General features: G+C 43.3%; 1 protein-coding gene across 5 annotated transcripts; it reads right to left on the bottom strand.

Annotated features, from left to right (window-relative positions):
* Positions 1-117: 117 nt before the first annotated feature.
* On the bottom strand, positions 118-23,663 carry LOC146686072 (BRD4-interacting chromatin-remodeling complex-associated protein). 5 transcript variants are annotated; one of them, XM_085442667.1, is made up of 15 exons: positions 23,347-23,663; positions 22,181-22,366; positions 13,344-13,389; positions 13,168-13,210; positions 12,888-12,953; positions 11,146-12,687; positions 10,549-10,782; positions 8,967-9,347; positions 8,702-8,855; positions 8,388-8,530; positions 7,933-7,994; positions 6,115-6,263; positions 5,876-5,970; positions 5,615-5,717; positions 118-4,965 (listed from the first exon to the last, which is right to left on the bottom strand). In XM_085442667.1, the coding sequence occupies exons 3-15, from the start codon at positions 13,382-13,384 to the stop codon at positions 4,271-4,273; spliced, it is 3,708 nt and encodes a 1,235-aa protein (XP_085298793.1). In that variant the 5' UTR covers positions 13,385-13,389; positions 22,181-22,366; positions 23,347-23,663; the 3' UTR covers positions 118-4,270. The 5 variants fall into 5 exon arrangements, with proteins under 5 accessions (XP_085298793.1, XP_085298788.1, XP_085298790.1 ...); XM_085442662.1 differs by having other exon boundaries at positions 8,702-9,347; XM_085442664.1 differs by having other exon boundaries at positions 5,615-5,714; positions 8,702-9,347.
* Between the last annotated feature and the right edge of the window lie 1,297 nt (positions 23,664-24,960).

The raw sequence follows: 24,960 nt of genomic DNA, 5'->3' as shown, positions 1-24,960 counted from the left end.
ACTAACCTTACAATGTCGTGGACACGTTGTTCGCATGTGGACTTTTTTTATTTAAACAAAACAAAAACAAAAAACCAAACAATCATAAATCTTGAACAGATTTTTAGAAAAGGCTGCTGCCTGCTACTTTATTCTTGACCTCCAGCTCCACCCCCTGTGGGTCAGCAGCTTATTATGAATGATTTGCTTTGCAGAGAGATGGTTGTTTTTATAGGACCTTAAATTATTTGGCTCTCCGTCCAGTTTAAGTTTTCATTCTGTTGTCTGGTTTAGGTCAATAGATGATAACTGAATTTCCCTGAGAATGCCATGAAGATAAAATCCATCTTTGCTCAATTTCCTTTTTTTCAAAGATGAGTTAGTCAAGGTGTTTCTGGGCTTGAATGTATTGCGTCTGTGGTTTTGTACACTTATCGCAGCAGGGGAGACAAAATGTAAGTACAGTTGGCGGCTTTCACTTGGTCATTTATTTAAACTCCTGCTTATGTCGTGGTGCCGATTCTCCGGACGGCTGGGACCTCTCCATGGCGTGTGTGAACGTGCCTCTTAACCCCTAAACCTAACTGGAGACTGTGTCGGGACATGAGCTCGTTTCAGTTTAACAGCGACGTCGTTTCACAGATTCCAAACTGCACAGTAAAGAAAAGCTGCCAACTTGGACGTGATGAAGATAAATTACAAGATTTAACCCTCTGCAAAGCTTTAGAGTATAAGAAATTTACCTTATGGAAGCAGCTGCATTATATTTATTCATGTTTTCCTGTGAATGATACAGTAAATAAGTGATGTTTATTAATCTTATGAGTTATTGAACACACCTATACCCTCCATCCACTCCCCACCCCCCCGAAACAAGACACAGCCACATTCATTTGTTTATTTCTTACAAAATCACAGTTTAATAAATAGTCTGTAAAAATGAGTACAAAAGTGGTTTTCTTAACATTTCATATATGAATCACTCGTGACTTTCAGGTCAAAGGAGTCTTTAAGTGGATTTTCTTTTTCTACAATCTAGTTTTGCTGAATTAAGGCCTCTTGATTTTGGCATCAGAAACAATCTGTCAGTCAAATGTTTTGTATCTGAAGTTGAATTAGTTATGAGCTCCCCTGGTTTCACAGTTCAGTCAGGAAAATTAAATAAAACACATTTACAAATAAATAAAATGGCTCAACATGCAGAATCCCTTTATCCTAAGACGCTGACAAACTAAGCATATTTCTAAAGGTCAGTGTTTGACACTGCAACAATAACAATGGCACATGATGCTGCTTCATCCAAGGGGTTTCCATCAAAGTTGACTTTTCATTTCTTGGGTGCCCTTGATTTATTAACATGGACTGACTTTGGGGAATTATTTCTTTTTTTTTTTTTTCCTTGAAGTAAATTTTGGTGGAATTACCCTTTGAAGAAGTCTAGCGGTGATAAAGAGTGCAATCCTGTGTTATGAAAAACACTGACATCTTTACTGCATTACAGTGAAAACCTCTGAGGGTGGAAACACACCTGAAGATTCAGTTTAAGTTATTAGAAAGCCTTTGCTTTTAATTGGGGGGTATTCTATTTAATGAATTTTGGGAACTACTTTGAAAGGTGACCGCTAACTTGGCTTTAGCAGCACTGGTAGGCATTTACCTTTGGACATAACCAGGCTAGCTGTTTCTGCTATGGACAGGCCTCATGCTAGGTTAGCATACATAGACTGTATATAAAAGAAGGCTGTAGTTTCAGGCTCACTGCAGAAGCACCTTAAACCTGCATTTTCATTTTTCTTTTCAGTGGCCTGCAGGGGGCGACTCTTGTGCTTGTGAAAAAGGTCTGCTTGTACAGAAGTCAATTGGAAAAGTGTAGAAGCTTCTTTCTGCCACTGAAAATTTGAGGTTATCCTACCTTCAGTGTCAAAAGACATTTGAGGCAATAATCTGAAATTTTGACTTTTTTTTTTTTTTTTTTTTCTCCCCTTGACTTAGAAAATGGTCCTCAGCCTCCTTGATTTCTGCCTCCAGTAAACACTTTCCTGATGAATTTATGGGCTTAACTTTAGGTAATCATCCCAATTAGCAATCATAGGGTGCCAAATCAGTCCCTATCTTATATTTCACAGTGAGATCTGTCCCATGTTGTGGTACCTGGGTTAAAAATAACAAAACAAAAACACTGAGCTAGAGGCTTAAGAAAATAAGGCTTCACAAACAGTGCATGTGTCAAATTGCCCATGTCCGTCCTTTATATACAGTCTATGTTGGCAAGCATATACATGGTTTCACTTCTAACCTTTTGCAGGAAACTTTAAAAGTTTAGAGTCCTTAGTGAATCCTCTTGTGTGTGTCCACTTGTAATCCCGCAGAGTTTCAACACTAAATTACTGCATATTTAACTCCTTTTGTTCACTGCGACAAAAGACAATTTTTTTACAGATATAAAAAAAAAAACAAAAACAAACAAACAATACATTTCAAGAAATGAGTTTCAGATTTAGCCCCAAATCTCTGGATCTTTTTTTTTTTTTTTTTCTTTTCTTTGAAGGGACAAGTTATTTTCACTTTCAGAACACCAGATGTTATTCAAAAGTATTCAAAAACACCACATTAATAAGCTTTTTCTCCAATTCAGGTACACTGAAATTAAAATAAGGCATTTTCTCAACAATTCCAATTTGCAAGTCAAACCTTGATCCCTTACGGGTTTGCAAAAGCAAAATTTTAAAACAAATTTTCAGGTAATATCACAAAAGGAGACTATTTGCCGCTTGTACGTTTCGACCTTCTAGGCAAAAATCCACAAGGAACATCTTGCACGCGTTTCACAAGGGAGAGAGTCGTACAGCTGTTACAAATGACCCCAAAATGACCAGAATTCACACCTTCACACAGACCAATAAGATTGTCACATTAACATAAGATGTCGCAAAAATCATATATTGCTCCACAACGGCTGCGGTAAAATAAAGCTCCAGCTTTAGGACAGCGGGCTAGAAACAAAGAACTCTAAAGAGATGAGAAGCGGATGGTTCCTCTAGTTTTTGGTCAAAGGCTGTTTGACGATGCAGAGAGGCTCAATATCTGTACAGTTTGTCTGTTTTGGTGGGGTTTTTTCCCCCTAAAATGGACATTTTCATGGTCACGTTTGCAGTTAAGTACCCTCAAAGCCCTTAAAACATGTTAGAAACACAATTTCTAAACTACACGGGCTTTGATAATGGCATAAGCATCTTAGTCAATGATAAATAATCTTCGTTCTCATCCAATGACACCGATAAGCAAAACAGGCAAAGATCTGTCATCTCCTCCTCTTCACTGCACCACCACTGCTCCCAACAACCCCAACTTATTATTGCTTGCATGTTAATACATACAGTATGGGAAACCATTATCGTTTCTGAAAACGCACAGAAAACTAGAGATTTTTCACAGTTAAGACTCTAGCACAAGTGACAGCAAGGGTCCAAAAAAATGAAAAATAAGAAAGCATGACTGCCTAATATGTATTTTAACCTCCCTCGGGTTATTTCTGCTATAACAAGGACGCACTCCAGTTTGTGGGAAGAGACACAACACGGACGTTTGCTGGTGTATTCAGGATGTAGCACAAATTCTTTGGAGTTTCATTCATTAAGCCAAGATGATGGAGCCTGCGGGAATTGTATATATTTTTTTGTAGTTTTTTTTTTTTTTTGTACTGTCCCATAGCAGGATGCAATGTCTTCTCTCTCACTCTCACAAACACACACGCACTTATCTGATCCACGCAAACCAATCCAAAGGAAAACACGCACGCACATCTTCGCTGCGCAAAACACAATTGGCACAGATTATCAAAATAAATACCCTGGAAGCTTGGCACTATGCAAAAGAAAACTTCACATTTTCGAAAGAAATCTTATAAAAAACTATTGAATAATCTCAGTCTACTCCACGTTTTCGTTTGCCTCACTATTACTTATATACTATATGCTGATGAAGGTTACACCAGTGTCGTAAACCTCTGAATGACTCAACTACCACTGAAACAATATAGCTCCTATTCAAATAGATTTTTTTTTCCACAAACGTACATCAAAATGAAGTATCTAACATCTATCGGACTATAGATAGTGCTGTTGTCTGGTATGCATCTGCTTATAGTGCCTCTTAACTTTTTTCTCCTCGCTTTTTCTGTAAAATCTGAAACCCTTCTGGGAACAGGTAAGAAGTCTTGTACACCTTCCTTTGTTTTACTTCAACTTCGATGTTTTAGGATCTGTGTGGATGCCTGTCTATGCAGATTACCTCACAGGTGTCCCTCCAGGATGCTGGTGACAGCCTGGTCCAATGACGGGCCTGACGTGGCCCTTGTCGGGGCTGCAGAGGGGCCCTGCAGGCGCTGAAGCTCCAGTATGCTGTCGATGGCACTCTGTAGATGTTCACTGAGCATGTTGTCCTCTTGGAAAGGCGGAGGCGGCGGGCTGAACCGCTGCTCGGCCCGAGGGGACGCATCCACCCTGAAACATTTCAGTTTTGGAGCGCTGACGTCTCTGGGAGGCAACTCAAAGCGCACATCCTGCGGCTCTGGCATAGAAAGAGGATTTGGGACTTTTTTTACGGACGTGGGTGCTGTCTGTGAGACTTGCTCAGCAGTGTTACTGAGCGGAGCTCCGTTGGTCATCTCCTCGTCATGCTCAGGACGCTTGGGTTCTCTGTTGGGTGCCTGAGAGTGGCGTTCGTTCACAGTCCCGCCACCGTTGGTCAGCTGCCCCGTGTGGTCCCTTTTGAGTCCCGGGTCGTAGGCCGAGTTGTGGATCACCTTACGAGAGCCTGACTCCTGCTTGATGGTGAGTCTGAGAGCCCCCCGCGAGCTGGAGCGGTAGGTCTTCAGTCCCGGAGGCCTGTCGGACAGTCTGGTCCAGGCTGGGGGAGAAGAGGGGCTGCCAGAGGAGTGGGCATGAGGGGAAGACGCTGATGTAGCCAAAGCTGTCATAAAGGACTCTGGAAAAAGGAAAGTGGAGCTGATTGAACAATATTATCCAGTTTGTCTGGTTTAATTCTACATAGACATGCTGTGAAGATGAAGAATTTTCAGGCATAAAAGTCTAAAGGATCAGATCATAGAGAATAAAAAAATTATCCAAACAAATTTCTCTAATTATGCACAAAGCTGTGCTTTTAGTTGCCTATGCCTTCACCCCCAAAACATAACGTTTTAATCCAGCTATAGAACTGCCAGATTAAAATGCAGCAGTGCGCCTGAAGAGAGCACATGCAAACAGACATGAAACGAATAGTTTGATGTCTTAGTTTTCGTAACAGCTTTCAACAACCTCCTGCCCCTTTTCCAAATGTTTAATTAACATAACTGTTTTTCACCATCATGCTGAGTCTCTCTCAGCACACCCTGCTCCACATTTACACCATTTAATTACTTAACACCTGGGAGCTGCTCTGGAGCAAATATGCAGGTTAAAAGCAGTGCTAATAAGTTTGTTTCACTAATTCATTTTTTCCCTGCCGGTTCAGATTTACTTCAGCACTGGCATCTGCATTTTGGCAAACACCCACCCACACATAGCAAACCTCTTTTTAATAATAGTAACAATAATAGGCGGCGGTACTTCTTTAATCCTGCTGTGACACTGACCCGGGTCTCTGCGGGCTCGCCGTCTGTCCTCCGCTAGAGCGTATCGCTCGGCCTGGAGGAAGAGACGCTCCAGCATTACCATCTCTGCTGAGGGACTCTCCTGCTGTGGAGACAAGTTCAAATCCCCTTAAACACAGACCCAAACAGTACTGAGAAGATGATTATAGAGAATCAACATCTGAAACTAAGCAAACTGAGTCACTCAACATCCAGACATTGTTTTGGTTTTGAAGCAATACCGCCCCAGAGGAGGTGTCTCACCTGGGCTTCTCTAACTAATAGCTGCCTGTATTTGTTGACCATGTCCTTGGTGCGTTTCAGCAGGAAACCGGACACAGTGTCGAACTCCTGGTCCACTGTGAAGAGGAACATCATTAATAACTCATATGATAAAATAATTACATCCTATTGAGTTATAAAGTAGTTTGGCACTTGTTCTTCCAGATACATTTATGTGCAGGATATGGTTAGGTCAGTAATCAGTCAGCGATCAAGCTAACCTAAATTGAAGTCATCCTGAGTGGGCAGGTGACCAGCGCAGGTGTGGTATGGCAGCAGGTGTCTAACAGCGTCCTTCAGTGTGGAGAAGGCTGGGCCAGTGAGCGGAGCCTGCACTGCTCCATGGTCCAAACAAAGCTGCTGCTGGAACCTGAAGGGTTTAATAAAAACTCTGCGTTAACTTAAACCTACAGTAGTTTATTACAGCACAAAAGAAGTAGGACAAGACACAAAACACAGGTGGAACCATCTAATAGCGTGGGTTTGTTTTTTTTGTTTTGTTTTTTTTTGTTACATTTATCAGCTTCAAGAGCCATGAAAAGTACCAGTTTACAGGAATCTTCATGTTTTATGTTTCATGTTGTGTGGTTTTGGGGCTCAGCTGCAGGAGGAAAGGTGGGGCAGAGCGATTCAGGGAGCAGTGCCAAGTGAGGTGACTGGCACACCTGTTGCACATTTTGCCAATTAACCTCTACCTTTTTATACAGTAGGTGCAGGGCTGACAAGACACACACATATATATGCACCGCAGACATGGGGAGCTGCTGCCAGGCTGTGAACTCTTCAGGGGAGAGACTTTGGGTTATTATGTAGAATCTGAATCCGCTTCACCCACTGGGCAAGCTTTCTGAAGCGTGCAGTATTGAGTTTATGCCGTGTGTGTGCAGTGATGCAAGTAAAGTCTGATGTTTGCTGGTGTGTGTTGTCTATACTGAGGCGAACACACAGGTAGCACAGACAACTGGTAGAATAAAATGTAAACTGTCTCACTTTTAAGTAAAAGCTGCTTATCAAACCTATTTTTTTCAAACCAGATGCTGATAGATGCACTCGGGGCGACTTTAGGTTCAGTATCTTACCCGGGGATACTTCAACATGCAGACTAGTGGAGCTAGGGATTTAAACACGGACCTTCCAAATAGCAGACAACCCGCTTTGGGCCCACAACCGCCCCCCCTCCAGTTTGAATGCAGCTTTTATCAATACACCATTTGGATTCCTCCATCAGCTGAGATACTGGTGTAGATAACTCGTAATTGTCATGTAATCTTATTAAACTCCTCACTTCATATTTAAAGTAGATAAATCAATAACTGAATTTAAAGTGATTTTAAATCAAATTATACAATGTTTTAAAATATGAGGCCTCACACTTCAATTGGTGTGTACCAATGTAAGATAGCATACTCATCCAATACTCCAAAACCTCATCATCAACAACAAGAGAAGCGACAGAAGTTTCTCTTTGCGTTAACTTCCCATCTTTCCTGTCAATAGCAGAAAATGCTTGTAGAATCACTATTTACTGCACTCTGTTTTCACAATAAGAGTCCAACAAACAAGAAAAAAAAATGCTTCTAAGGAATTATGTACAATCATTATTCTAATGCAGAGGTGTCCAACTCCAGGCCTCAAGGGCCGGTGTCCTGCAGGTTTTAGATGTGTCCTTGATCCAACACAGCTGATTTAAATGGCTAAATTACTTCCTCAGTATGCCCTGAAGTTCTCCAGAGGCCTGGTAATGAACTAATTATGTGATTCAGGTGTGCTGACACAGGGTGAGATCTAAAACCTGCAGGACACAGACCCTCGAGGCCTGGAGTTGGACACCCCTGTTCTAATGATACATGGCCAAAAGTGCATACATCATAATACACACAACATTCATACGTCTGCAATAATTTCCCACTGCATTATATTTTCAACATTTTGCATTTCAGACAGTTTCCTGTTATTCACCAGGAAAAAAATCTGGAAGACACAACAGCGTCTTACATGACGACTTTCAGCAGTACAGAAATGTTCTTAGTTTCTCTTACCTGTGCCTGCGCATTGCTGGTGTGAGCCTCTCCTCTCTCTGCAGCTCCAGAGGACCTGCCAGCTGGCAGACGCACAACATTTTGGACGAGTTAAAAACGACAGACGCGGGTGCATTTTGAAGTCAGTCGTTACACATTTGCAGTATTAAACAAATAATAATTTCAAAGCTTGCCATCTTTTATTCTTTCATTTCAGTACAGAGGAAAAATTATGTATAGTAATTATGAGTAGATTACAGATTTTAATAGCACCAAACCTACTAAACACAATATTATCACAAGAAAGAACATCATGAAATGATGAAGGAGCTGGTCAGAACTTGTTTTAGAAACATACCAAGAAATTAATACACTGACAAAATAATTATAATATTAATTGATAATAACAATTAAATTTTTTTTTAAATTAAATAATAAATCAGACTTCAAGTAATTGGATATTAGCTTTCGCTCACCTTGGTGCTCGTCTGCTGACTTGTCTGGATGGGAGCGCACTCCATGGGAGCAGGGGGCCCCTGGACCCCCTGGGCTGCAGGAGAGGGTGGATGGACATCGAGAGTAAATGCCTTACTCTCCACGGCCAAGGCAGCTGTTGGCTCTGATAGAGGACAGAATTACAAGGATGACAGAAACGGTGGCAGCAATCATAATAATGAATTAACTGGAAATGAAAGATAATAAAAGTGATAGCAATAGTGGGGGCAATAAAAAAAAAAAAAAAAAAAGCTAATTAAGAATCATATTATTTATCAACTAGCAGATAACTCACTGTTTTGTGTGTGCTGTTGGACAGCAGAGTCGTCTCCTGCTTTGGAGAGAACTGCAGATGCAGCTGTGGGATTAGGCTGCTGCTGAGGCACCGAGACACTGACAGGCAGAGGGGATTGACTGCTGTGGATTGAAGTATGGTTTGAAGGCTGAGGCTGCGAAACAGATAGTTGGGGCTGTGAAACTGAGGCCTGAGCCTGGGGCAGAGGCTTGGAAACAGATGACTGGATCTGCAACTGGTTGTGGGCAAACAAGGCCTGCGATACCTGTAGCTGATGAGGGACTTCGTACTGAACCAGGGGTTCACTGTGTGGCTGGGAAGCTGTAGTCTGGGGGACTGAATTCTCAGGTCCTGGCAGAGCAATCTGAGGGCCGGTTGGAGGGGAAAAAGTTCTTGCTACTGGTCTTCCAGTGTCCTGAATCTGAGAGGGGGAGCAGATCAGTGGCGTGTTCTCAGGGTCCGAGTGAAGCGGAGAAACCTCAGCACACTGGTCTGACATCACTGTGCAGGTGTCCTGACCGGAGACTGCATGGGTCTGAGGTTGGGACTCTCTGTCACTGGTGACTGGTGAGGCGAGCGACTCCATTGGCACCACCGGCAGCGCTCCAACCAACAATTCAGAAGTGATCGGGGGACTAAGTGCTTGCTGTGGTAGAAAGAATCAGAAAAAACCAGACAAATTAGATCGTTTTATATTATCTTCACCACTGCATCTTTATTGCCTCTATTGTTTTAAGGCAACTTTACATTACAGATCTATACCAGAAGCTCTGCACACATTTTATTTTCATTTATTTAACTTCACTTTTGGCAAGATCGAAAGGGAAAGTTTACAAGATGGTAAAGAGACCTGATGTGATGTCTGTTTAGGAGATGGTGGCACTGAGAAAACGCCAGGAGACTGAGCTGCAGGCCGAAGAGTTGAAGACTCCAAGTTCTCTAAGGTATGAATATTTACAGTTCTTTATAGTTCTTCCTCTGCATCACCAGTGAACGTAACAAACAACAAGCATGCTATATTGCGAGTTCTTTTTGTAATTTGAATCCTATAGTGTTTATGGCCACAATTATGCTAGAAAAGAGGGGTGACTTAGGGGGTCTAGTCCCTCCTTAAAGCAGCAAACTCAAAAATCTAACATTTGACTTTGCACATCTTTAAAAAGGTCGTCTAACTTCTTGGGGGTGGCTGTAGCTCAGGATGTAGAGCAGGTCACCTACTGATCCGAAGGTTGGTGATTCGATCCCCGGCTCCTCCAGTCTGCATGCCAAGTATCCTTGGGCAAGATACCCAAGTTGCTCACCGATGCATCCATCAGTGTGTGAATGTTGTTAGAAAAGCACTCAGTTTAGAGTCGGTGCTTGGGAGAATGGGTGTGATTGGGTGAATGTGGCACATTGTACACAGCGCTTTGAGGACTCCGGGAGAGTAGAAAAGCGCTATATAGGAATCAATCCATTTACTTCTCTCTGTATCGCCTATCTAAGTTCTTCCAGTTTGCCTGAGCCTTAAACTTCACGCAAATCCTTGTTTTTGGTGAGCCTGCTTCCACAGGAAACAGAGGCAAGTCTATCAAATAGCAGCAGCTATTTGAAACATAATCACATACTTGCACCCAGGGCGTGTTATTATAACATAAATTGTTTCTATCAGTGAAACTCCTTTTTTAATACACCATCATTTTGTCCTTTTCTGTAAAGTTTCTGTACTGTAAAGTTAGACCTTAAATTACATTCTACCGTTTAGCTGCCTGTTGCTTATATTTTTACATCCACTTCACTGATGAGAATCGGCACTTTCTTGCTGTCATGTAAATGTAAAATTCGCAGGGGGTTGCTCGAGCTCTGACCTGTTGCAGATGTTGCATAAAGGCCTGGTTCTGACTCATCGAGTGGGTCACCTCCTCTACCACTTGGGTCATATCTGATGGGGGCAACAAGAGTTTGGGCATCTCTGCAGGGTCGGGGGCCAGAGGTGCTTCGGGAGGTGGCTGTAGGACTGTAACCACAGGGGGAGAGGAGGACTGCAGCCCTGCAGAAGTGGTGGGCTGTACAGAGACGTGCTGGAGAGTGTGTCCATAGGGCTGCAGAAGGAGACGTTAGAGTCAGATAAAACTGGGTTGTGTAATTGAGCACAATGACCATCAAGTCTTTATATCAAAGTTATATTATTATTGTGTGGTAATTAAGTTCAGGAACAGATAAAAAAAAGTAAATGTAGCCGTGTAGACTTGGTGTGTTTATGGAGGGAATATTTTCTGAATCTCTGTGGGCAAAATGGGATTTTAGGCATTTTGAGGAATCTCGTGTGTTACTACAGTAAGAAATCAGACAGTTCAAAGTTGTTACTTTATGTTAAAGCAGCTACTCAGTTTTACTTTGTAAGTATCTACACCAAAAGCTCCTTCATGCAGATCATGTGCCTCTACACTCCAGTTACAGCTCACCTGTTGTAGCTGGTGAAAAGTCTCCTCAGAGCTGGTCCTCTCTTCTTGAATAGTTCTCTCTGGCAGCAGGACCACCGAGGCCTGCTGGAGGTTTAGCTGTCCTTCTGTCACTCCTCTCGGAGGAGCTGGGCCCTGGGCAGCAAAAGGCATCCCCTGAACCATTGAGGGGCCATTAACAATTGAGATAGAAGTAAGATCTGGGGGAAGCACCCCTGAACTGTTGATCAAGGTAATGTGGTTTCCAAGAGCAGGACTGTGGACCAGGGTGGCACGTTGCCCCTGCCCTCCTGGAGCATAGGTTCCAGCCAGCTGTGCTGGCATCTGGAAGACAGTAGCAGGTGCTGACTGTAGCTGCAAAGGTCCTGAAAGCACAGTGGCCTGGCGGAGCGCTAGCTGCCCAGCTGCGGTGGTGAACACAGGGCTGAAATTCAGCTGTCTTTGGGGCACAGTTAAGATCTGAGAGCCATCTACAAGCTGCCCAGTGGAGGGGGTCATGCTGTGAACCGATGAGCCTTGGTGACTGGGTGTCAGCAGCGGTCGTGCTGCACTGACAGACTGGGAGATTGTAACAGGAGACTGGCCCGGAAGAAGGAACTGGTTTTGGCCTTGGAATAGTCCCTGAGGCTGCAGCACAAAGGAGCCACCCTGATTGACCAGCTGCAGGCTGACTGGTTTGGGGAGCTGCTGGGTGGGCTGCGGTGGCGGAGCGACAGTCTTTTGGCCCGCTGCTTGAGACAATAGAATGTTTGGTGAGGCAGTCCCAGGGACGAATGTAAGACCAGGAGTGGGCTTCTGCCCAGAGGGCTTGGGGCTAATTTGAACCAGTCTGGGCTGAATGCTGATGGGCAACTTGGGCTGTATAGGATGAGGTGCGCGCTGCAGGACGATGCTCGGTGCTGCTGCTGCTGCTGCTCTCAGGGTTGGAGTTATAAGAGGTCGACTGGCAACGCTCGGCACAGCCTTGTGGATGATCATACTTGAGCCCTGGGCAGGACTTAGAGAAAAGGAGGTCTCTGGAGAAGGAGCAGGAAATACATTTCCAGGTAGTAGCCCCATCAGCTGAGGAGGGGCGGCAGGCTTTAAAGAAGGACATCCAGGCCCGACAGCCAGTAGGGAGGGCTGGGGAGGCTCCACTGCTGCCTGGGTGTCTCTGGGCAATGCCGTGGTCACGGGCAAGGTCACAGATTTAGGAATGAATGGAGCGGTGGGTGGAGAAAGGAGAGGGGCCGGTGAGTACAGGGACAGGCTGTCCCCTGATTGTGCCAGACCTGCTTCCAGAGCCATGGTCTGCTCAGTGATCTCAGCCTCCTGTAGGCTCTGCTGGAGGATATCACATGCCACCTCCGCCTCCTCCTCTTCCTCCACTTCTCTCTTCTCTGCCTCACAAGCTGCCTCCACAGGTGGCTCACCCTGCACCACCTGTGGGTCTTCTCCACCCTCTGGAGATGACAGGAGGGCCTCTTCCAAGAAGGACAGATCCACACATCCAGGCGGAGGCGTGTCTGGGGAGTCCCTGCCATCTCCCAGCAGAGAGACAGGACTCTGGGGGAAGAAGCAGTGGGAGGTAAACAGAAAGGTGCAGACAACAGAGAGAAGAAGCTGAGTGAAAATAGGGGAGAACTGTGTGATTAGCACAAGTTAACAGGAAGCTTTTTCAAGCACAGAAGGGGAGAAAAACATAATTCTCCTGAGGGAAAATGCTGTTTGTTGTGACGCTACTGGCTGTGGATCCAGACACTCACCGGGGCATCTGTGAAGAGGGAGGGCTCCCCAGAGGAGGAGTTAATGAGCAGGTCTTCAGTCTGCAGCTGGTGGAATAAAATCTGCCAATTTTAAGTCGGGCTCACGCAAACGTGCTGAGAAATTCACGCAGTACTACATAACGAGTCCCTTTCACACTCTCTGCGCTCCTCCAGACATCTCTCAGTACCATGTGCCCAGAAATATTTCCAACTCAAATCCATCATTAGCACTATTGATTTTTTTCCCCCATTTGAGTCCCTTTATTTAAGTATTTGTTACCTCATTGGTCCCATGAAGGAAGTCGTTCAGGGCTTGGGGGTCACTACAAAGGCAAAGAACAAAAAAATCAGTTAATAACCTTAATTTATTATAATCTATGTACTTTAAATATCTTTGAGACTGTTTTTTTTGTTGTTGTTTTTTACCTGCTGTACGATTACAGATCAGAAACTCACCACAAAACATCAAGTAGACAAGTCCCATCTTCATCCTCCATGTCAACTGAAAGGAAGAGGAGGAAACAGTGAACATTTTGAAACTTGATGCAAGCTGCTTGGTTTTAAGGACAGCCCAGCCGGTAAAGTGGCTAAATCTGCTTTTGAACGAGAGATAGTTTGGGTGGACAACATTTGCTGAAACTGACTCAGTAGATGGAGCCGGTGACTGGATACGGGGACAGTAAAACAGTAATTAGTTTATTTGTCCATCACCCACACTTATTTTAATCATCATTCTACTTTTTTTTAGCCTGGAAAAATTATAATTAACAAATTAATGACAAAATCAAAAACTGTAGAAATGAAATGAGGCCACACACTCTTACAATCTATAAAATATGCCAAAAAAACTTGGCTTTGTTACACATAGTTCAGACCATGGCAATTCCTGGTTTTGCGTCTTCCTGCAGAACCAGAGATTAGCTTGTTCAACAATCTGCCTAATAGGTTTTACCCAGGACTTGAACATTGGCTTCTCCTCTGGTAAAAACATTTTCTTTTGCGAATTTAAGCTTCTGCTCTTTGTAAGGCAAGGCAAGGCAAGGCAAGTTTATTTGTATAGCACAATTCAACAACAAGGTGATTCAAAGTGCTTTACAGAGACATTAGAAACAAGAACAAATAAAAAGCATGATTTAAAATTGATTAAAACAAGCAAATAAACTAACTAACTAATTAACAAACAAACAAACAAACAAAACAGTATATAAAATCAAAACAGATAAAATCAGAACAGTAGATAAAATCAGTAGTTAAATGTAAGTTTTGAAATTTAAGCTTAAAGTGTGGATTTGGTGCTTTATTCAAATGCAGCTGAGAAACAGGTGAGTCTTCAACCTGGATTTAAATAAACTGAGTGTTTCAGCTGATCTGAGGCTTTCTGGGAGTTTGTTCCAGATATAAGGAGCATAAAAGCTGAATGCAGCTTCTCCGTGTCTGGTTCTGACTCTGGGAACTGATAAAAGACCGGATCCAGATGACCTGAGGGATCTGGAAGGTTCATACTGGGTCAGGAGGTCATTGATGTATTTTGGTCCTAAACCATTCAGAGCTTTATAGGCCAGCATCAGAACTTTAAAGTCTATCCTCTGACGGACAGGCAGCCAGTGTAAGGACCTCAGAGCTGGACTGATGTGGTCCACTTTTTTGGTCTTAGTGAGGACTCGAGCAGCAGAGTTCTGAATGAGCTGTAGTTGTCTGACTGATTTTTTAGGTAGACCTGTAAAGATGCTGTTACAGTAATCAAGCCTACTAAAGATGAATGCATGGACTAGTTTTTCCAGGTCCTGTTGAGACATCAGATCTTTTATCCTTGATATATTCTTGAGGTGATAGTAAGCTGACTTTGTTATTGTCTTAATGTGTTTTTCTAAGTTTAGGTCTGCATCCATCACTACACCCAAATTTCTCGCCTGGTTTGTGGTTTTTAGATGTATAGATTGAAGTTCTCTGGTGACCTGTAATCGTTTTTCTTTGGCGCCAAAGACTATTACCTCAGTTTTGTTTTTGTTTAGCTGGAGAAAATTGTGGCACAACCAGTCATTGATTTCCTCAATGCATTTACCAAGAGCCTGTACAGGGCCTCGGTCTCCTGGTGACATTGTGATATATATTTGTGTGTCATCTGCATAGCTGTGATAGTTTATTTTGTTGTTGTTTATAATCTGTGCCAGTGGGAGCATGTAGATGTTAAACAGAAGGGGTCCCAAGATGGAACCTTGGGGAACTCCACATGTGATACTTGTCTGCTCAGATGTGAAGTTACCTATTGATACAAAGTATTTCCTGTTTTCTACGTATGTTTTGAACCAGTTTAGTACAGTTCCTGAAAGACCTGTCCAGTTCTCCAGTCGTTTGAGTAATATGTTGTGGTCAACTGTATCAAATGCTGCACTGAGATCCAGTAAAACTAGGACTGACATTTTTCCACTGTCTGTATTCAGACATATGTCATTGAACACTTTGGTCAGAGCGGTTTCAGTGCTGTGATTCTGTCTAAAACCTGACTGGAAGGCATCGTAGCAATTATTCTGTTTTAAGAAGTAACTGAGCTGTTGAGAAACTGCTTTTTCAATGATCTTACTTAAAAACGGGAGATTTGAGATCGGCCTGTAGTTGTTCATTTGTGTCTTGTCAAGATTGTCCTTTTTCAGTATAGGTTTGATTACAGCAGTTTTTAGTGATTCTGGAAACACACCTGATAATAAAGAAAAGTTGACGATCTGTAACAGGTCTGACTCTAAAGTCTTTGAGACCTTTTTGAAAAAACTTGTTGGCAGGACATCTAAACAGCAGGAGGAGGAGTTCAGTTGACCTAAGATGTCCTCCAGGTCTTTGCTGTTAATAGGTTGAAACTGTTTCATGGTGTTTAAACAGTTTTTTGGTGGACACAGTACATATCCTGGATCTGCTGTTGATGTACCAATTGCTTGTCTAATTTTTTGGATTTTTTCAGTGAAGAATTTGGCAAAGTCATTGCAGGCCATGGTCGAATGAAGTTCAGCTGCCACTGACACAGGAGGGTTTGTTAGCCTGTCAACTGTAGAAAATAAGACCCGAGCATTATGGCTGTTTTTAGTGATGATGTCAGAGAAGTAGGACCTCCTTGCATTCCTCAGTTGTAAATTATAATTGTGAAGTTTCTCTTTATAAATGTCATAATGAACCTGGAGGTTTGTTTTTCTCCATCTGCGCTCAGCTTTCCTACACTCTCTTTTTTCATTTTTCACCAGTGTGGAGTTTCTCCATGGAGACTTTTTCCTTCCAGAGATAACCTTCACCTTAATGGGAGCAATAGTGTCCATTACATTTAACATGTTAGCATTGAAGCTATTGACGAGCTCATTGACTGACCCTCTGGGCAGGTCAGGTGTTAATGGGAAGACCTGGTTAAAAATTGCACTACTGTGTTCAGTTATACACCGTTTTGTGATCACTGTTGTTGAGATATTTGTGTGGGCTGAGATTTTACTTTCAAAGAAAACACAGTAATGATCAGACAGGCCCACATCAGACACAGTAACCTTTGAAATGCTCAGGCCTTTGGAGATCAGTAGGTCAAGAGTGTGTCCTCTATTATGTGTGGCCTCTGTTACATGCTGAGTCAGCCCAAAGTTGCCCAGAGTGTTACTCAGGTCTTTAGTCCCTTTGTCCTGAGGGTTGTCCACATGAATGTTAAAATCCCCAACAATAATTACACAGTCAAAATCAACACAGATCACAGACAGCAGTTCACTGAGGTCATTAAAAAAGTCTGTGCAGTATTTGGGAGGCCTGTAAACATTAAGAAACACAACTTTGGATGGGGCCTTCAGCTGTAAAGCCACATATTCAAAAGACTGAAAACTTCCAGGAGATAGCTGCTTACATTGAAATGATTCATTAAATAAGACAGCAACCCCTCCTCCTCTCCTGCTCACCCTGGCCTCACTGATAAAACTGTAGTTAGTAGGGGTCGTCTCGATGAGAACAGCTCCACTGTTACTTTGGTCCAACCAAGTTTCAGTTAAAAACATAAAATCAAGGCTGTGCTCAGTGATTAAATCATTAATTAAAAATGTTTTCCCAGCTAGAGATCTAATGTTTAATAAAGCCAACTTAAGTGTTTTAGAGGTATTACTTGTCCCCTCGTGTTTGGGAGCAGTCTGTGGCACACAAGGTATGTTTACTATGTTTAAAGATCTTTTAGAGTGCAGCTCTCTGTGTTTTGACCAGGCCACATGTCTCCTGTCACCTAAAAGTACAGAAATTTTAAAACCTTCTAGTAAACAGGGTCCCAGCTTCTCCTGGGAAAAGTCATCACTGCCATAATCCTCACAGCCCGGACCCTTCACACATCACACATCAGACTGCGGAGACAGGGCATGAAGAGGAACTAAGGGGGGCGAGGCTGGGCAATGTGACTTCGATTTCTCTGTTGAGGGTGGGGCTCGATGGCGAACCTTTGGCCGCTCTGGTGGGGGGTTTATGGGGGACAAAAAGGGATTGGGACGGGGGGTAGATCTGAGCCCAGCATTGACCCGCTCCATCATCACCTCAGTGAATTTCAGGTGTGGGGAGGAGGGAGAAAGGGAGGGGGAGGAGGGTGATGGCCTGTCAGGGGTTTGGGGGACTGGGGAAGGTCGTGGTCCCTTGTCCTGGTCGTTGGTGTTGTTGAGAGAGTTGGAGGCAAATAGGGACCCCTCTTCTTGCCTTAGATGTCTCTCCTTTCTGAGGCTCTTCCTCAGATGCCATGGATGTCTCTCCTTTCTGAGGCTCTTCCCGGGTGGGGGCAAATGGAGCTCCTCTTCAAGGTTTCTGCTGGGCTTTGTCTGTTCTTGGAGTTCTGTTTGTTCCTCTTTATGAGATAACTCCTCGTTTATCTCAGCCTTGGCACCAAGCACGGATGGATGACGTATGAAATAAAACAAGTTGGAGGTGAACAGTTTCACCCCTGACTTGTTAAAATTAAATCCATTTGCTTTGAACAGATGCCTGCGTTCCCAAAAAATATTAAAGTTGTCGATAAAGTGCACTGAGTGGTCAGCACATGCTGATATAAGCCATTTATTCAGTGTAAACAACCTGCTGAATCTCTCGTCTCCTCCTCTGACCGGCGGTACAGGTCCACTGATGAATACAGCTGCATTCAGAGAGTTTACAGTATTTAATAATCCAGTAAAGTCCCGTTTCAGAACCTCCGACTGTTGTTTGGACACATCGTTTGACCCTGTATGCAGAACAATGTTTGTCACAGTTGGATATTCATCTGCAATTTGAAGAATTCTCTCCTTCAGGTTGTTGACCATATCGTTAGGAAAGCAGAGGACTTTAGTGTTCTTACCGCACATCCTTTGTACATCCTTTACGGCAGAGTCACCCACAATCAGAGTTTCAGGCCTAGCCTTTAGCTTTCCCTGTGGCCTTTCACTTTTTAACAGATTTTCAGACCTTATTTCGCTGCTTTTAGATGGATGGTTGTCCGATATAGATCCAGGGTCCTTTGATAGTGGAGCAAATCTGTTCTGCAGTTTCACATTCAGTTGTTTTGGAGGTTTGTTGTTAACCTTCCTATTCACGGTTGTCCAGTCCTGTTTCCTCCCGTATACAGGAGTAGAAGAGCTTCTCTGTCTCGTAGGAAGTGAAGGCCAGTCGGTTTCAGAGATTTCAGCTCGCTGTGCCCTGCCTGTGATATGTCCTCCCCCTTCCAGGAGACATGATTTATGTCTTGGTTTTGCACCAAGACAGTCTAAGGGGGGATTATCACTTGAGGATTTATAATAATGCACAGAGTCTACTTTCTTGGTCATGTTATCTGTGCTCCTTAGCTGTGTACTAGCTTGCTCATCGCCATTGTTTTGAATCAAAGGCAAGGTTGTTTCATTTCCACACAGTCCATTTACCTCCACGTTTACTTCTAAGCGATGAATTTTTGTCTCCAGTACTGCAATCTTCTGCAGGAGGCTGTGGTAGTCATCTGTGGAGAGGGAAGGCATCTTGTTGCTAGTTAGCCTAGCGGTTAGCACCTTTCCAGGCTATTGAGGCTGCTCGGTGCCCAGACGCTGTAATCAGGCTTCAGCTGTGTCTAGGCCACAGACACACGGAGCGCTGAGGACAAGGTAACCATAAAATGTTGCTGTTTCTGTTAAGAACACTCTAGTCCTAATGATCTACAAGTGTCCAGAAGTTATCGCAGGTAAGCTCACACGGAAAAAAGGGAAAAAATCAGCATAAAAATCAATATAAGAAGCAAAGCATTCAAGAGCAAAGAGATGAAGCTAAACTTCTAAGAACCTCTCTACTACAAAACAATATTCCTGCTCTCAGTTTGCAAACCCAACCAAGTAAAGTTGCTTCATATTCCCATGTGCATTATTTATCTGAATTTAAAGATATTTTAAATCATTTTGTTAACGCTTGCTTCGGTATTGTTCTCCATACTGTGCGAAAGTCTCAAGCCACCCCTCATTTCTTCATATTTTAAGAGGAAAATTCGAATTAGGTGCAGTGAATTATTGAAATGTGGAAATATGTCACTATTTAGTATAATCACCTTTATCTTTCAATACTCTGAGGCAAGCTTTCTCTAAGCAGTCTTCAGAAATAGTCCTCGGGGCTTCTTGCAGGACATTCAGAGATCTTCTTTGGATGTCGGTTCCCTTTTGTCCCATTCTCTGTCCCACACTGCTTCAGTATCTGGGCTCTAGGGAAGTCAGTCCATCGCTGTGTTTTTTTTTTCCTATCCAGATATGCTTCTGCTGGATTGTCAGTGTGTGTTTGTGTTTCCAGAAGCTGGAAACTGATGGTGCTTTTCTGCATTTAAAATTTTGACAAGATCTCCAACACCACTGGCTGAAAGGCAGCCCCAAACCATGGAGAGCCTCCACACTGTTTTAAAGATGTATCTCTGTCCTGATTTCCTCTGTACATTTTTGTTTTTTACTCCAATTCCTGTGTAATTTGGCATTATTCAGTATTACATCCCTGTTTCCCTTTCTCTGAGACCATTTCTGGTAAGGTTTCAGTGAACAATAGATGGATCAACTGAAGGGATGCATCTCTCAGGTCCTAAATCAGGTATTTGCTAAAATTGTTCCTACTCTTAAGCAACTTCATGGACTGTTTGTGTGCTGTAGATTGTCTTTTAGGTCTGCCATTTCTTCCTTTTTCCTCCACTTGTTCAGTTTCCTCCAATTTTTTTTAAGAACACTCTGCACAGCATGCTGAGGTTTGCCAGGTTTTCAGTTTTATGCCTGTCAATTTGTGTTATCCTTGATTTTATTTTTTATAGATTCAAATAAAGAAACAAATGACATCTGGTTTTTGTGACAGGCTGCTATCCAAAGACCTTCAGAAAGCCTGAAGAACTACTGCTCAACACCACTTAAAAAATAATAATTTAATAACTCTTTATAAATGTAAACGGTGTTTTGTGTGTGTGCCTTTTTCAATATTGCAATGCAAGAGCTCACACAATAATCAGAAAATATAAAGTAATGTTCGTGGCTATTAGTTCAATTAACAAATATTTCTTTTTATAAATTTGAAGGAGTAAAAGTGTCACATGTTTCACAGGGAAACGTGAAAAAACTGAATCCAGAAATCTATCTTGATCTCAAAACGAGAATTATTGGGCCATTTTATAGTCCTGATGTAAAACATGAGCACTGGATGTATCTCACCCATATACCATATATACAGTGGGGCAAAAAAGTATTTAGTCAGCCACCGATTGTGCAAGTTCCCCCACCTAAAATGATGACAGAGGTCAGTAATTTGCACCAGAGGTACACTCCAACTGTGAGAGACAGAATGTGAAAAAAAAAATCCATGAATCCACATGGTAGGATTTGTAAAGAATTTATTCGTAAATCAGGGTGGAAAATAAGTATTTGGTCACCTCAAACAAGGAAAATCTCTGGCTCTCACAGACCTGTAACGTCTTCTGTAAGAAGCTTTTCTGTCCCCCACTCGTTACCTGTATGAATGGCACCTGTTTGAACTCATCATCTGTATAAAAGACACCTGTCCACAGCCTCAAACAGTCAGACTCCAAACTCCGCCATGGCCAAGACCAAAGAGCTTTCGAAGGACACCAGGAAAAGTATTGTAGACCTGCACCAGACTGGGAAGAGTGAATCTACAATAGGCAAGCAGCTTGGTGTGAAAAAATCAACTGTGGGAGCGATCATCAGAAAATGGAAGACATACAAGACCACTGATAATCTCCCACGATCTGGGGCTCCACGCAAGATCTCATCCCGTGGGGTCAAAATGATCATGAGAACGGTGAGCAAAGATCCCAGAACCACACAGGGGGACCTGGTGTATGACCTGCAGAGAGCTGGGACCAAAGTAACAAAGGTCACCATCAGTAACACACTACAACGGCAGGGAATCAAATCCCGCAGTGCCAGACGTGTTCCGCTGCTGAAGCCAGTGCATGTCCAGGCCCATCTGAAGTTTGCCAGAGAGCACATGGATGATACAGCAGAGGATTGGGAGAATGTCATGAGGTCAGATGAAACCAAAGTAGAACTTTTTGGTATAAACTCAACTCGTCGTGTTTGGAGGAAGAAGAATACTGAGTTGCATCCCAAGAACACCATACCTACTGTGAAGCATGGGGGTGGAAACATCATGCTATGGGGCTGTTTTTCTGCCAAGGGGACAGGACGACTGATCCATGTTAAGGACAGAATGAATGGGGCCATGTATCGTGAGATTTTGAGCCAAAACCTCCTTCCATCAGTGAGAACTTTGAAGTTGAAACAAGGCTGGGTCTTCCAACATGACAATGATCCAAAACACACCGCCCGGGCAACAAAGGAGTGGCTCCGTAAGAAGCATTTGAAAGTCCTGGAGTGGCCTAGCCAGTCTCCAGACCTCAACCCCATAGAAAATCTGTGGCGGGAGTTGAAAGTTCGTGTTGCTCGGCGACGGCCCCAAAACATCACTGCTCTCGAGAAGATCTGCATGGAGGAATGGGCCAAAATACCAGCTACTGTGTGTGCAAACCTGGTAAAGACCTATAGTAAACGTTTGACCTCTGTTATTGCCAACAAAGGTTATGTTACAAAGTATTGAGTTGTATTTTTGTTATTGACCAAATACTTATTTTCCACCCTAATTTACGAATAAATTCTTTACAAATCCTACCATGTGGATTCATGGATTTTTTTTTCACATTCTGTCTCTCATAGTTGAAGTGTACCTCTGGTGCAAATTACTGACCTCTGTCATCATTTTAGGTGGGGGAACTTGCACAATCAGTGGCTGACTAAATACTTTTTTGCCCCACTGTAAGAGGAACCTACTTCATATGTGAGAGGCCCCATACAGAGCGGTCGAGCTGAGTTCTGGTGGTGGCCTCATGGGAAGTCGTGGTCGGGCATCAGTGTCTGGAGGCGGGTGGATGCCAGGCCGAGGCGGCGGGACGGAGACGAGACCTCCCTCTGCTGGGGCATCGCTGCGTCTCACGGTGCGGGTAGCCGGTGAAGATGCTGTACGCAAGGAGGGGAGGGGGGGCACAAACAGACCACCACATGCTGTCAGGTCACTTGAGGTTATCAGCAGCCAAAACACATTCTCATCTGAACGCTGAGACATAAGATCAATATATGATTCATCAGTTTCTTCTCAGCTGTGGGCAGTGCTGGTGTGATTTTTTGTAGCAGACACCTGGGAGACTGGACCAAATCTGCACTAACAATAGTGTAATACACACATATATATTTTACTATCGATTATGCCCGAGGCTGATGAGGAAAATGGAAGCTATTGTTGTGGCGCTCACAGACGTGAGAGGCAGATCTGAGCGCCTCAGCTGTAAATAGACGGCTCCCCCTGCGCCTTGGATGTGACTTGTCCTCTCCTCATGGCTGAAAAGGGAAGCAATGTGGAAAAGCTCGGCGCAGAGCAAGCCAATTATAACATTACTCACTGCCTTGCGCTCAATTTCCCGGGGAGGTCCCTCAAAAAGACAAGACAAGCCTCCCTCTCCGATTCCGCTGACATATTTTTGTTTACAACAAGAGACAACCGCATTAACACCCTCAAGGTACCGCATCGCCCAATGAAATCCAGGCAAACGACACTCATCTAAAGCTGCAGCGGCAAGTGCCATGCTATTCTCTTGGATTCTGTGATGCATTTATAGGTTACGTAAGGTGAATGTGTGTTCATGTGAAATTAATGTCCCAAACGATGCTGGATGCAGAGCCGCTGGTTTCCCCTTACGGTATATATTTTTTTAATTTATTTTTAGAAAAATATATATATAATTTTTCCTCTCTCCCCCCCACCCCCTGAGTGGGACCACGGCAGCTGACGCCTGCTGTAAATCATATCGCGGTAACAAAAGATGCCGTGTGTTAAAATATCATCTCCGCGCAGCCAGCCTCGAGCGATCCCCTTATGGTTGTGCCATTAGAGTTAATTCCGCAATTCAAAAAAAACAACCAAGAGAGGGAAAAAAACTCACCCCTTCTTTGTGGTTTATTGTCCTGTCAAGCGGGCCTCTGCGCCATCGATTCTCACTCAGTGGTCTTTTCAGATGCTAAAAGGAGGAGAGGGGGTGGCGGTGGATGGGGTAGGGTAGGGTGGGATGGAGGTGGGAAGGAGGAGGGGTGCGGATGGGGGGTACCGGGGTGGGTGTGAGAAACAGACTGGGAGAGCCGATCACAGCACAAAGGTGGAGAGGAGGAAAATACAGCTGAGAGGAGACAAGTATCCAGATTCAGCGGCGCGACTGCGGGAGGAGGCTGACCGCGCTGTGCGCTCCGCCAGGCGGCAGACGCTTCAGATGTGTCTGCGCTTCACCGCGGAGCTCCCTCATCCCGATTACTGAGGCTTTTCTTGCATTATATGCATCTTTTAGTCACTCGCTTCTGATATTTGTAATACATTTGTAGGTCACAATTGTAAAGAAAAAGAAAATCAATGTTTGGACATGCCATGTGCTACCTAAAGGAGGAAGACATAACTACGGGAAAGTAAAGCAAGCTGCATTCGTGTAGGACTTTATGGTGTTAAGGAAGAAGAAAGTACAACAAGTGCTAACAGAAGATGAGAAAACATTAGCAAATAATGCTTATAAATAAAATGACTGAGGAAATAGTTTTTCGTTTTTTAAAACTATTTCTGCTGCAAAGAGGGTTGCTTAATCACGCACTGTTCAAGAGATCAAGAGAGGAGAAAGTGGAAAAAATGAGGGGAAAAAAGAGAAAGGAAATTAAAGAAGGTGGAAAAAGATTGAATGTAGGCCACATATAACCAGAAATAAGAAAGAAAAAAAAGAAGTCTGCTTAAGTATGATCCATGGAAAAACACACACATACACAAAGAGTTATTTGTCTGTGAAATGAGGGATAACTCCAAAGCAAACTAACATAATTAGTCACAGTTTTCAAAAGTTATGCACTAAACTGCCAAAGGAGAATGAGTGTAAGGGGAAAAAATATCAGTGAAGAAGGAAGCTTTTTCTTCGAAACCGTATCCCCATTTATTCTGAAAGGATACCAAACTGTTTACCACTGGACCGAGTCATTAAGGAGCTAATTACAGAGTGCAGCAAGAGTCTGTTTAACTTAAGTCTACGAGATGGTAGCGATACCTGCTGTGATGTATAGCTTGTAGACGGTGCTGACAAAAAAGATAAGAGGGCAGAGGTGAAGGTGATTAAATTTTTCATTTGGAGTGAACAGAATGGGCAAGATTAGAAATGAGTACATCAGACGGACAGCTCAGGCTGAGAAGTAGGAGACAAAGTTAGACAGACAATACTGGACATAGGATGTTGAAGGTGGATGTCAGGCAGGAGAAAAAGCAGAAGACCACAGAGAAGATTCACAGATGTAGTGGAGGAGGACATGGAGAGGGTTGGTGTGACTGAAGAGGATGCTGGATAATGTGAGATGGAGGCTCTATTAAGGCTGAAAAATAACTCCAAGCTATTCATTAATTCAGTCCCTGCATCTAGTTGGGCCAAGTCTCACCTCTAATAATAATAACAAAGAAAAAAAATCATGTAAATCAGTCCGTACTTTTTGAAACCCCCTTTTTTAAACACAGAGCTTATTTGCTTTTGTATTGTTGA

The sequence above is a fragment of the Copadichromis virginalis genome, linkage group LG19 (assembly GCF_057382275.1).
Source record: "Copadichromis virginalis isolate Kocher_CV1m ecotype Utaka linkage group LG19, C_Virginalis_male_GT1.1, whole genome shotgun sequence".
Lineage (NCBI taxonomy): Eukaryota > Metazoa > Chordata > Actinopteri > Cichliformes > Cichlidae > Copadichromis > Copadichromis virginalis.
This window is presented reverse-complemented; position numbering and strand designations above follow the sequence as displayed.

Coding starts and splice junctions, on each gene's coding strand:
- LOC146686072 (XM_085442662.1), bottom strand. CDS start 13,384: ATGGAGGATGAAGATGGGACTTGTCTACTTGATGTTTTGTG. Junction 12,954..13,167: donor TCCTTCATGGGACCAATGAG/GTAACAAATACT, acceptor TTATTCCACCAG/CTGCAGACTGAAGACCTGCT. Junction 4,966..5,614: donor GCGAGCCCGCAGAGACCCGG/GTCAGTGTCACA, acceptor TCCTTTTTCCAG/AGTCCTTTATGACAGCTTTG.